Source organism: Protopterus annectens, chromosome 1.part0 (genome assembly GCF_019279795.1).
Source record: "Protopterus annectens isolate FY-2018-M chromosome 1.part0, PAN1.0, whole genome shotgun sequence".
Taxonomy (NCBI): domain Eukaryota; kingdom Metazoa; phylum Chordata; order Ceratodontiformes; family Protopteridae; genus Protopterus; species Protopterus annectens.
This window is the reverse complement of record NC_056725.1, coordinates 705,587,453-705,600,412: the sequence shown is the minus strand read 5'-3', so window position 1 is coordinate 705,600,412 and position 12,960 is coordinate 705,587,453. Positions and strand designations below refer to the sequence as shown.

Genomic DNA, 12,960 nt, shown 5'->3' with positions numbered 1-12,960 from the left:
CCTGTCCAACTGCATGCAAGTATTGAAGACTGTAATTGATGAACAAATACTCAGACTAGTAGAAAGTAAGATGGGTGATCAGCAGTTCATATTCAGATCAGGATGCAGCACAACCAACCCATTGTTTGCAGTGAGACAGATAGTTAAGAAAATGCGGAAAGAGTTTAAAAGGGCATTACTAAAGTTGGAAAAAGAATATAACAAGATCTTAAAGTTGGCGAGAGCATATACCAAGATCATAAGAACGCTGATTTGGCCAGTCCTGTGATGGTTCAAAGTCCTGGAAACACTGGAAGAATTAGTGCAAACTATGTACAAGAACCCAATACATATGTACGAGTAGTGTTCAGACACACAAAAGAGTTCCCATTAGGAGTGGATGTTGCAACAGGATTGAGCTCTGAACCTGCGTCCGTTCACACTGAGGATGGACTACATCAACAGACAGGTAAGAGGTGACAGATCAACAAGGCTGCTGTATGCAGGTGATGTGGCACTATAAGCAGTCTGTGAACAGGACCTTCAGCAAATAAGGGACTGCAATGCAAAACAAAAGGCACATGGGATGAAACTGAATATAGGCAAGACAGTTGTCATGGCAGCAAATGGAGGGAATCAGAATAAGCTGAAAATTGAGATAGAAGGGAAATAGTGGAACAGGTGTACAGCTTCAGCTATTTGAAAGGTGTAGTACAGGAGAAGGGAAGTCTGAATGAGGTGGACAAAGCTAGAATTAGAGGTGCTGCAGCCAACAAAGAGTCACAGAGTAGTGTGTGTAACAGAGTGCCAAAGAAGCTGGAAAGTAACCAGTGCTTCTGTGTGGCATGGAATCCTGGGTAGTGAAGGCAGCTGAGGAAGAGGGAGGTGTTGAAGATGAAGTGCCTGAAGTGGATATTAGGCTGGACACTGTGGAACATATGAAGAAATGAGGACATCAGATCAGAAGCCAAAGTAGCCCCAGTTGAAGGGTTAGATAATATATACAGGAAAGCAGAAGTACATTTGTTAAACAAGATTTGGTAGAGACAGGTAGAAGGCAAGAGGATACTCAGACTTCCATTCAAGAAGTGGATGACCTGCATGGGAGAAGAAGACATCCAATGGTCAGACACAACTGCTGAAGAAGATGGAAGAGTGACCATGAATTGTAAGAGTTAGTGACAGCTGATGTGGCACCTGACCCCATGTAGAAATGGAAAAAATGGACTTGATGATGATGATGATTCTAATCACTTAAGCATGGCAGAAGGGATACCCAATAAAGCCTGCTTTTCTTAATACATTTAAAAGAACATTCTTTAGACTTTTGACCTGAAGGCTCACTTTTAAATGCCTTGCAGGAATTTGGATGAAATCCCTCATTATATTTTTTCTGAAAAAAAATATTGAGCTATGAGAAATGGTTAAAGAATGTACTTGCCACAATCTTAACATGCGTGAGTTCCTCTGTGAAGGGGCAGCTTTTACTATATACGTCAGCAGCTCATTTTAGGTCACAAAGGAAGTGGTGAGGCAGAATGACAGTTATTTTATTGCAGTTACAGAAACAAGACCACAGCTTCCTGTTGCTGTTTTTTCAGATTTGCTGTTCACGTTTCTTAAAGTGCCCTACGCTTTTTGAAAGCAGTTAATTCATACTTGCAGACACTTAATGTAGACCAAAGTAGCTTCAGATTCAAATAGATTAGCAATTAGAGAACATCTTCTTTTCTGTCGCACACAGCTTTATAAGTGTTTTCAGCTCACCCTGTTACACCATAATGAAGGACCCTTTTGTTAGGTGTAGTCAGATCCTTAACACCTTCTGCAGTGCCCTGAGGGCTGAACATTTAAATGATATTTTTATTTTGTACTTTTTTCACCAATCCAGTGTTTGAAATATTGTGAAAGCTTATATCTCCTATGTTTCTCTATTGTGGATATTACAGGAGGGGAGTTTTAGGGTTAGGGTTACAAATCAGGTGGAAGTTTTAGGGTTAGGGTTAGGGCTCTGGAGGGATATGCAGTTTACTAGGGTTGGGAGGTAGGATCAGGCTACTCTGAGTTAAAGCATTTGTTGTTTAGAGCCAGTGATGAGTGTGTTGCAAGCTGCTAGCACATTAGTACTTGTAGTAGAACTCCTTCTGCAAGTACAAAATAAGACGTCTCTGTAGTACAAACTCCATGTCATGCAGTTTTGTTAATGAATTTATCATGGTTATATGAAAGGAGACGTTGATATTTTAACTTCAGCACTGCTTTTATAATATGGACTTTTCAACAGAGTGATTAAGAAAAAGCCACCTTTTTCACACACTGTTGTGGAAGAGTCCTGCTTTTGCACATGTTTGCAGTATGCAGCCAGGACAACCTTCTTAAAGGCACTGTTATTCTCAGTTGCTTCTGGATTAGCACCTATTTAACTTTTTAACTCCTTTGTTCTTGGATGTTGTTTGTACTTGCATATAATAATGTACATGATTTGCAATGCCTAGCTATCGTCTAATTCTCTAATAGCTGATTGCCTTGTTTACTTATGCATCCTTGAATATTAATATTGGTCTAGGTCTAGGATATGATTGAAACATAACTTTGAATCATGCCATTGACAAACAAACAAGTACATAATCAAGCAGGCAAATGAGTAAATCATAATGCAGCCAATCATGCCCCACTAAATCCATGTCATCCTCGGCCCTCAACACAAAACAACCAAACAAACAAAAGTCATCATATTACTATAGGAAGCCAATTGGCTTCCTACAGTAATTCAAATTATCATGCCCTATGAAATCCACCTCACTCCAACTCTTCAAGTCAAGAGAAAAAAAAAACAAAATGTGAAATTCAAGTGCCTTTCTGTACCTGCATTTCGGAACAGAAAAAAAAAAAGCAATAAGTGCAAGCCTGCTTTTCAATTGCGTCCCCTAACAATTGTACCCTGGACAACTGCCCCCTTCACCTTACCCTTGCTGTATTACTGGGGGGGTGGTTGAGAAATAAGGAGAGAGAATAGCATCTTTGGATGCATGCCCTTCACGGATATAGCAAGAGTCAAGCCGAATATTATCTTGATAAAGCAAGAAAGTATGCTAACAACTAAGCCAACACAGGAATAGAGAAAGAAGATTTTACCAATAGGAATGACTGTAAGAGGGGTATAGAAACTAGGCAACAGGAGACTGGAGTGTATTGGAGGAAGTTAGCAAAGAAACCAAGGAACTGGGAGCAAATAACTAGAGAGGGGAAGGTAATAGAATGGGATGAGGACAAGCAGAAGTTTGGACTATAGATTAAAGTTTGCATTCCCTACCTGAAACTGATAACAGAGTATAAGCAAAGAGAAAGGGATAGTTGAGTGCTAATTGAAAGACCAGTTCTGGTAGATATATATATTTTTTAATTTAGAACAGAAGCTGCTGTTAAAAAAGGATAATTACTAAAGCATATAAAATCTCACGTGGTAAATATAAGACTCAATCAGAAGAGGTTAGAAAATATTGAGCAAAGGAAGTGGAAAGGCAATTTACAAGGGAACAATGGAAGAATATCTGTATGGTTCCAAAGTATGCAACAACCTGATGATTTAGCATTTTTCATTGGAAGTGTTTGCAGAGATATTTTTAAACCCAGTGCAGACTTCAGATAACATTTTCCACAGAAAGATAGCAAATGCTGAGGTATAATGGAAAAAGAGAAAGAGGTAATTGGAAACATGTTTTGGGAATGTAACAAGTTGTCATATTTATAACCGGACATGAACAGTCAATCGTTGGCGTCCCAAACAGACAAACTGCATAGAATAACCAAAAAGAAACAACTGAAAACCAGTTAACTCTACTCACCTGCAACCATCAAATTTATTGTACAAACAATGGATTTCTGACCGTACTTTCGTCCCCTACATCCGTGACATCCTCAAAACCTTATTCCAGATTTAAGGGTTAGTCTTCAACTGTCTTACTCCAAGTTCCTTTAGTGTCTCACTCTCATAGGTATATATAATGGCATACATTACTGCAGACAGTACAACTTTGCACTCAATGCTTTTTGAATTCATATGTTACCTGCATAACTCACTGGACACAGGTGTCCCTTTTCAGGGTCATCCTGGGAGCACTGTCTGGTTAAGTTCCTTAATCAGAGTCCACAGATGGAAAATGGAGGTGAAAGGAAACAAACCATGTACTCTAGACTCAGGAAGTATCGTGGTAACAACTGAGAACCTTAATCTCCTCTGTTAACTGCCAGATTATAGACTTTACTTCTTATAAAACCAAGCATGACAAATCCATGTCTTTTTTTTTTTAATTACAGATATGTAGTGACTATAGAACTAAAAAAAACAGCTGTTACAACTATCATACACCCAAACAGTTTGGGAGAGTAAAAAAATCTAGTTTATACGATCTGAATACAGAGTGACACACTTGCATTGTACAATATTTATTCTGAAATTCTGCTTATATTTTATGTTCAATAGTTTCATAGGTGTGTACTAGGCTAATGGCCCTGGAGCCTTTACAAGCCTAGCCCATAGGATTACCCTGGCATCGTGCCACCCGACCTTAGTTCCCAGTGCCTCTGTCAAGTAGAACCACTGGAGTGATCCCCGGGGTGCATTTTCTATTTCCTATCCACTCATCAAGATTTCTCATGAAGAGGGCCAGTGAGGTGCTCTGTTTCACATGTATGTGAAGTCTATTCCATAGCATGGGTAGTCTCTGGGTAATAAACCTGTCCCTCCAGCACATTCTGTTGATTGTGGTAATGAGGTTGAGGCCTCTGGAGTGTGTGATGTGCAGGGATTGGGATTTATTTAGATGTAGCATTTCTAACAGAGCTGGGTCAGATATGGCTTTGTAAGTCAAGCAGAGATCGCCTCTAAGTAAGTGATATGAGACAGAGAATAGTTGGAGTTTTTTTAGTCTGTTCATATAGGACAAGTGTTTAAGGCCAAGGATCCTCTTTGTGAGGTACTTTTGCAGCCTCTCCAGTTGTTGCAGGTGTCTAGTGAGGTACATGCCAAATGGGGCATTGTACTCAATGATTGGCCTAATGAGGGAAGAGTAGAGGGAGACAATGACCTCTTTCTTCCTGGATGGAAAACCCTTAGTAATGAGATGTGCCACATAGAAGAACTTTCTGACCACAGTGGTAATGTGATGGTCAAAAGTGAGGTTGCTGTCAACCTGTGCTTAAGGCCATGGTTCTGACACCAGTCATTGGTCTCAGTGAGGCCTTTCTGTAGAATGTCAGCATCACTTGGGGAATTAATAATAGCTCCCAACTTGTAATCAGCTGCGAACTTTGTCAGCCAGTGCCTCTTTGTGTTAGCCTAGACGTAGTATATACCAAACAGGAGAGAACCGAGGACCGAAACCTTTGGGACTCCACTCGTGACTGGTTGGCAGTCTGACTTGGAGTCAGCTACTTTCACACTGTGGGTTCTATATGTGAGCCAGTTTTCAACCCACCTAGTGATATAGGGATTGATGCCTAGCTTAGTGAATTTTTCTATGATTCCTTGGCCAGATCAAGGTAGGATGTATGAACCACCTTGCCTTCATCCACAGCTATGGTGACTGACTCAAAAAAGTTTACCAAGTTGAGCAGGCATGCTCTACCCTTCACAAAACCAAATTGTGTGGGATCCAGAGTTTGGAGATTCCCTATATCCTTGTTTATTAGGTCCATGATGATGTGTTCCATAGCTTTGCATTTCAGACTTGTCAGGCTAATGGGACGATAGTTCCCAGGGTCTGTAGTCACTCCTCCTTTGTGGAAAAGGATGACTGTAGCGGTGCACCATTTGGTAGGGACAAAGCCTGACATGAAGCTGTGACTGAACAGGGCACACAGGTGAGGTGCCAGTTCACTTTGTAGTTCATGTAGAACACAGCCAGGGATATTGTCAGGTTCCATATAAGCTGTATTCTTGGCCTTGGACAGTGCTGTTTTAACCTGTGCAGCAGTAATACTGGGTGCCTGGCAATCTACTGGTATTGTGATTAGTGCTTTGGGGGGCGAGAGGGGTAAAGTTGGCACTGAATCTGTCGGCCAGTATATTGGCAATATCTGTTGGCTCAGTATTGGAGGTACCATTGTGCAGTAGCACAGAGCAAATCTGGGTATTGCCGTGGAGATTCTTTACATAACTATAGAAGGCCTTGTGGTTGAGTTTACTATCTGCTGCAATTCTGTTTTCATAGCTAGCTTTAGAGGATTTGAAAAGGGATTTCAACTTTTTGTTGAGGCTGATAAGGGAGTTTTTCCAGTCTTGGGACTTCACCTTATTCTGCATCAGTTTCCTCCTTCTGCTGTAGAGTTTGTTTATGGCAGGGGACAACCAGATTGGCTTCCTTTTTTTGGAGGAGACCGTCTTGGTTCTATTGGGTATGGCGAGATCCATGCATATGTGTACGTGTTCGTACAGTGTATTGGTGTATGATTTGGCAGTCATGCAACTATTCTCCATTTGCATGGGTGCCGTGAAGTTAGCCACCTCTGTTTTTAGGAGCCCATAGTTAGCTTTGGAGAAGTTTTTCATGGTGGTTACTTTTGCGGGGGGGGGGTGGAAAGGATGTGGATTTCCAAGGTGATTAGTTTGTGGTCATATCTAACCATGGAGGAGTTGACTATTGGTCTAGAGCAACGGTTGCCCATGTTAGTAATGACCAGGTCAAGGATGTTGCTACCTCTAGTGGGGGTAAGAGCGAGCTGGTTCAGGGCATTGGAATTAATGAATTCCAGGAAACGTTGGGCAAGTGTATTGGTACATGAATAGTTTTCCCAGTTAATGGAGGGGTAGTTGAAGTTGCCTAGTATGAGAGTGTTAGGTTGGACCCTAATATTCTCCAGGGTGCTTGGGAACATGGAGTGTGAGTCTTGGGACATGGTTGGGAACCTATAGCAGACATATGTTTAGAACATCTCCTTTGTTAAAAATGCACTTGGTCTCATTTGTTAGAGAATGTCACTATAAGTTAAGTAATAGAGAAAGACAGTTTTAGCCACCTTAGTAAAATATTCTGTGAGCACAGTGCATAATAATAACAACAATAATATCCATTTGTTGACCAGATAGGCCCACTGGACACAAATTCTGTCTGTAGAGGTGACCAGGAAAAAAAGCTCAAAAACAGGGATAGATTTTAAATATTGCTCTTATAAACTTAGAAAGTTAATGGAATGACAGGATCTGTGTTAGTATTCATTAAGGAAATGAAGTCTGAAACTTAAATGTATGTCATTATTTAGTGACTTCAGTCATCAGTGGTTTGCCAGAAAGCAATAAATTTTATGAGGAACAGGCAAAAAATGTGAAGCAAAATGTGAATATTCTGTGACAATCTGGATAGTTGAGAAGGATGTTTAGTAAATACCTCTATATACTGCTGAAAAAGAATTGTTTTGCGACTTTACAGTAATCTATTGTGTGGCTAGGGGCACCCTCCGACCATAACTTAAACTGCGACTGTGGGAACTTTGTTCCTATGCAGCACAAGGTATCTATGAAATGGGTTATTTTTCTTGTTTCCAGGTCATCTTAATGTCGTTTGTCATGAAGTACCATGGGATTTCTTTTAAAAATGTAGTGAAATACAACCTTGTTTGTGTCTTTTGGCTTTTCCCGGTTAGGGGTCGCCACAGCGGAACTCCGGTCTGCTAATGATTGGTAGTTGATTTTTACGTGCCAAGTTACCAGCCCTGACGCACAACTTTCAACGAAGGTACGCCCATTCATGCATGTCTCCACGCAGAAGACGCTAATTTATAAAAAATGTGCATTGCAAAGGGTACATATACAACAGAAAGAGCAGAGCTAATGCTGGAATAAGCATCTAAGATATATATATATATATATATATATATATATATATATATATATATGTATATATATATATATATATATGTATGTATATATATATATATATATATATATATATATATATATATATATGTATATATATATATATATATATATATAGACACACACACACACACACACACACACACACACATACACACGAGCCTCACATGAATATAAAAGTAAATTGCACAATATAAACATTTTCAAAAATATACAATACTGGATCATAACAGCATTATGGTAAACCATTATGATAAACCTTTGAGACATTTTTTAGTTTAATACCTCATATGAATATTGCTTTACATTAAATAAAAAGCTAAGTTATCACATTTACATGGCATACATTTCTAGACTGCCAATCATTAGCGGACAGGAGTTCCGCTGTGGCGACCCCTAACCGGGAAAAGCTGAAAGATACAACAACAACATTTCTAGGTTTATATTGTGCTTACAGCCTGTAAATGATCTCCCTTTTGAATGAATGGACTTGGTTTAAGGGTTATTCTCTTGCAGTTCATTTTTTTAGTACCTCCTGTCTTCAAAAATACATATGATAACTTACAAAAATTGAAAGAAAACACTTTAAATCAAGGACTAATCTTAACAACTGCTAATACTCAGAATGTATAAATTAAAAATATAAACACACACACAGACACACACACACACACACACACACACACACACACACACACACACACACACACACACACACACACATATGCTGTGACACAAATGCAGCAGAAAGCCTCAGCATGGGCATTGTCAGAATTGTGGAATATTTGTACAGGACTTAAATACAGTACCTACTAAATTTCATACATTTTCCATTGTTTCTGGACTAAAAACTACTTTGAACATCTATTTTATTTTAGATTGCTTTAAAGACCCTTTCCTTTCATCTTTTAAATGCACAAACATGATGATTGTAAGATCAAATTACACACACACACACACACACACACACACACACACACACACACACACACACACACACACACACACACACAGTAGAAAGCCCCAATTATAGGCATAGTTTGAATTGTTGAATATGAAACAAAAATTTCAGCATTTATGTGGGACTTGAACCCAGGACCTTCATCATTCCATGCTGTTTGTTGACACTAAAGTAATACTGGATGAATTTTATGAAAAAATAAAGTACAACTAAAATGGCAGCTACATATTTGTTGTTACAGTCTTCTAAGTTCCATTACATTCATAGAAATATCGAAAGAGTCACAGAAACAAATAAATCAAGGCAGACTTAAGAGCCATATCTCAGAAATGATGAAATGTACATTTGGATCGTGTTGTATTCTACCTTTGCTGTTTACAGTTCACACTGGTGTTGTTTTAGTGCTCTGTCGATGCATTCATTAAATTCTTTATACACGAGATTGAGATGGAGCCAGTTCCAGCCAGCAATAAATGTGTGCAAGGCATTCAAGCCAATTCAGAACACTGTATTAGTCTGTCACAGGACACATACACTCATTCGCTCCTGCAGGCAACTGAGGAGTTCCAGTTCGCCTACTGCATGTCTCTGGGCAGTAGCCAGAGCACCTTCAGGAAATGAATGTGTTCAAGAAAGGTATGCAGACTCTACACAGAAGGCAGCACTGATGAACAACAAACCATTGCAGCTCCAACTGGGAGGCAGCAATTCTAGCTCCTGCACCACTGCACCAACCTTATTTTAGGTAGATTACCGAGGAGGGAAATGCTTAAGTATGTTTATATGCCACATTATAACATTACAAGAATAACATGCAATTCTCCTTTGAGGTTTTATTATTTTTATGTTCCACTTTGTGATTAATGCCTAATATATGGTGCATCAAAACACAGATTTAAGTTTGTAATTACATTTGTTAATTTTAGTTCTACAAAGATCAGTTTTAGTGCATTAGCAAACTGCACGTTGGCTTGTCTGCAGTTGCTCTACAGTGAATGTTTGCAACTCCTAAAGACTCAGTTGCTATCATGACCACAAGTCTTTAGATAAATAAAGTGTACAATTGTCTGAATGAGTGTTTTTAGCAAACCATTACTAAACAAGCCTAGTAAACTGCAAACTATCAGTAGGATTTACAACTTACCCCAAGGTTTGGTAACCTTAGAACCAGTGATAATAAATAAAGGATGCAGGGCATGAAGTTCTTTCCATGTTGGTGGGTGGGTGGGTGGGTGGGGGGGTGGCTTTGCCTTGCATAAGATTTCTTTCTTTGTGTTTACTTTAATTTTTCAGGGCTCAACCAGTCTTTGTTGTAATATAATTTGACAAGAAGAACCATAATCATATAAGGGATGTATGAATAGCAGTAGTCAGAAGGAATGTGTAACCGTAAATATCAAGAGGAATTTCATTATCACACAGGAACTAAACCACTTCTCAAATTGCAGATGCAGTAAAATACTTGGAATGCTCAGCTCTGACACAGCGTGGCTTGAAAACAGTTTTTGATGAAGCTATCCGTGCTGTCCTGTGTCCACCACCTACAAAAACAAAGAAGGGTCACTGTGAACTTTTGTAATGGTAAGAAACTGAAGCATATCAAATATTAGTTTTTGTTTGTCATGTCTGTTAAGTATTAAAAACATCAAAATGAAATGTAACTAGCAAGTACGGGCACAGTTGTCAACCCTCTAACTCCAAAATGTGATATGATTGGATAAAATGTGGAACACTACCCCTTCATAAATCTATTATGATTGGGTAAATATGGAACACTGTCTCTACATTAATGTGGTATTATGGATAAAATGTGGAACACTACCTCTTCGTAAATATGGTATTATGGGTAAAATGTGGAACACTACCTCTTCATAAATGTGGTATGACTGAGTAAAATATGGAACGAACTAGGAGCATTAGCAACACTACCTCTCATAAATGTAGAACAAATGGGTACAATGTGGAATACTGTCCCTTCCTAAATGTGGTATTATGGGTAAAATGTGGAACAAATTGGTAACATTAGCAATGATGTTGTTGTTGTTGTTTGTCTTTTGGCTTTTTCCTGGCAAGGGGTCGCCACAGCAGAATTCCGGTCCGCTAATGATTGGCAGTAGATTTTTACGAAACGCTGAGGTGCCAGTTCAACGCCCAACCTTCAATGAAGGCACGCCCATTTTATGCACGCATGTCTTTCGAACGCTACCCAACCGTGGGGAGGATATGCAGACTCCACACAGAAGGCACTCCCAAGCCCAACCGAGAATCGAACTGGAGAACCTCTTGCTGTGAGGTAACAACGCTACCGCTGTACCACCACGGAAGACTAACATTAGCAATGATACCTCTCATAAATGTGGAACAAATGGGTGTAATGAACACCTTTCTGCTAATTGGATCTGTACTTGTACTAAGCATCCTCCCTCCATAATTTGACTCTCATGTCCTTCTTGCTTAAACTCATACTCAAAATTACTCTGTAAATACCATCTCTACGCTAACACAATACACCCTTTCTCACTCTTCATTCAACTTTTTCTGTATTCTGCTGGCACACATTGCTTATGTCTGCCTTGCAATTATTTTCATGTCAATTTACCTCTTTCAAATTTCTATAAAATGCTTTAACTCGTAATCCTGCTCAAGCTAAGCAGCTCAAGTCTTCCTTTGTATATATTTTTTCATGTACATTCTATGCTGTTAACTTTTGTAAAATGTTATTTGTGGAAGTCTTTAGTGTTAATTCTGTTTACATTTTTTGGAGCTTTTCACCCTGGGCCTCCACTGAAATGGGGCACTGAGTGGCCAAGTGGGCTCTCATGGTAACCAAATGTCGATAAATAAATAAATAAAATGTATAACAATGCCTCTCTTAAGTGTGGTATGATTGGGTAAAATGTGGAACAAATAAGTAAAATGAAAAACACCACCTCTCTAAAATGAGGAGCACTTAACAGTTTCAGCAAGAAAGCTCACAGCATGGTCAGACTAACTTACTTTACCCCTAAAAGACATTCAGGGGGATTCAATAAGCCCTACATGGTAGCAACGAAATTCAGATTTGGTAAGCACCATGTACAGGCACGCTCTCCAGTATAAACAAAGTAAATACAGTGGCATGCTAATTACAGCATAAGCAGCTGAATGGCATGCTAATTAACCAATCTAACATGGTGGAGCTATTCAAGAAGCTATAAATCAAGAAGCTATGAATTCTAAATCTTTTGGAATACAGCTACATAAAGGATTCTACATGGACAGAATGTTAGGGGCTGCTGCTGTTTTAATTCATTTGTATGTGCTACAGGTTGAAGCCAATGCTGCTGTTGTCAATAGGCCTAGGCTGAGAAGAAGAAGATTTTTCAAGCTGCCATCCTCAACTCAGAGCTACAGCCAAGCTAGGGGAACCCATCCCATTGGAGACAAAGGTATGTGCAGCTCTTCGAATCTTAGCTACAGGTACCTTTCAAAGATCAACAGGGGACATGCTTGGGGTGTCAAAGGCGTCAGCATTGGGGATCCTCCACCATTTCCTGAATGCTATGCTCCAGCATGCCAGTGACCACATATATTTTTCCCTTACTTCTGAGAAGAGGGCCAGAAATATGCAGGAGTTCTACCGTGTAGCACTGTACTCTGAAGTACTGCGTGCCATAGATTGCACACATATAGAAATGAAAGCACCATCTGGGGAACAGGGTAGGCTCTACATAAACAGAAAGGGCTACCACTCTTTCAATGGCCAAGTCGTGTATAATGCCAAGGGAATCATCTTGAATGTTTGTGCTGGCAAACCTGGCAGTTACCACGACTCACATATCTGGCACACCTTCCAACTGTAACATATGTTTGCTGGGGGGTATATCCTAAAGGGAATTTTACTGGGGGGTGCAGGCTATGCACTGGAACCATGGCTGATGAAACCCATCAAAAATGCACAAAAACCCACGGAAGAATGCCATAATGAGGCACACGTTCAACATAGACCATGTGTTTGGGCTGCTGAAGTCACGGTTCCAGTGCCTAGATACATCGGGGGAGCCCTGAAGTACAATTCGTGGACATGTACAGAAATATTCACAGTATGTTCCATGTTAGAAAACATAATTCTGAGGAAACAGCTTCAGCAGGATCAGCAAGGGGAAGG

The 12,960-nt window shown here is 39.7% G+C and overlaps 1 protein-coding gene across 1 annotated transcript in view; it reads left to right on the top strand.

The window, feature by feature from the left end:
• LOC122794176 (ras-related C3 botulinum toxin substrate 2) overlaps nucleotides 1-12,960 on the top strand; it is a 398,987-nt gene that overhangs the window by 269,747 nt on the left and 116,280 nt on the right. Inside the window, exon 6 of the mRNA XM_044062387.1 lies at nucleotides 10,262-10,394. Coding sequence (XP_043918322.1) covers nucleotides 10,262-10,392 — 131 coding nt within the window. The 3' untranslated portion in view covers nucleotides 10,393-10,394. The remainder of the gene's footprint in view (nucleotides 1-10,261; nucleotides 10,395-12,960) is intronic.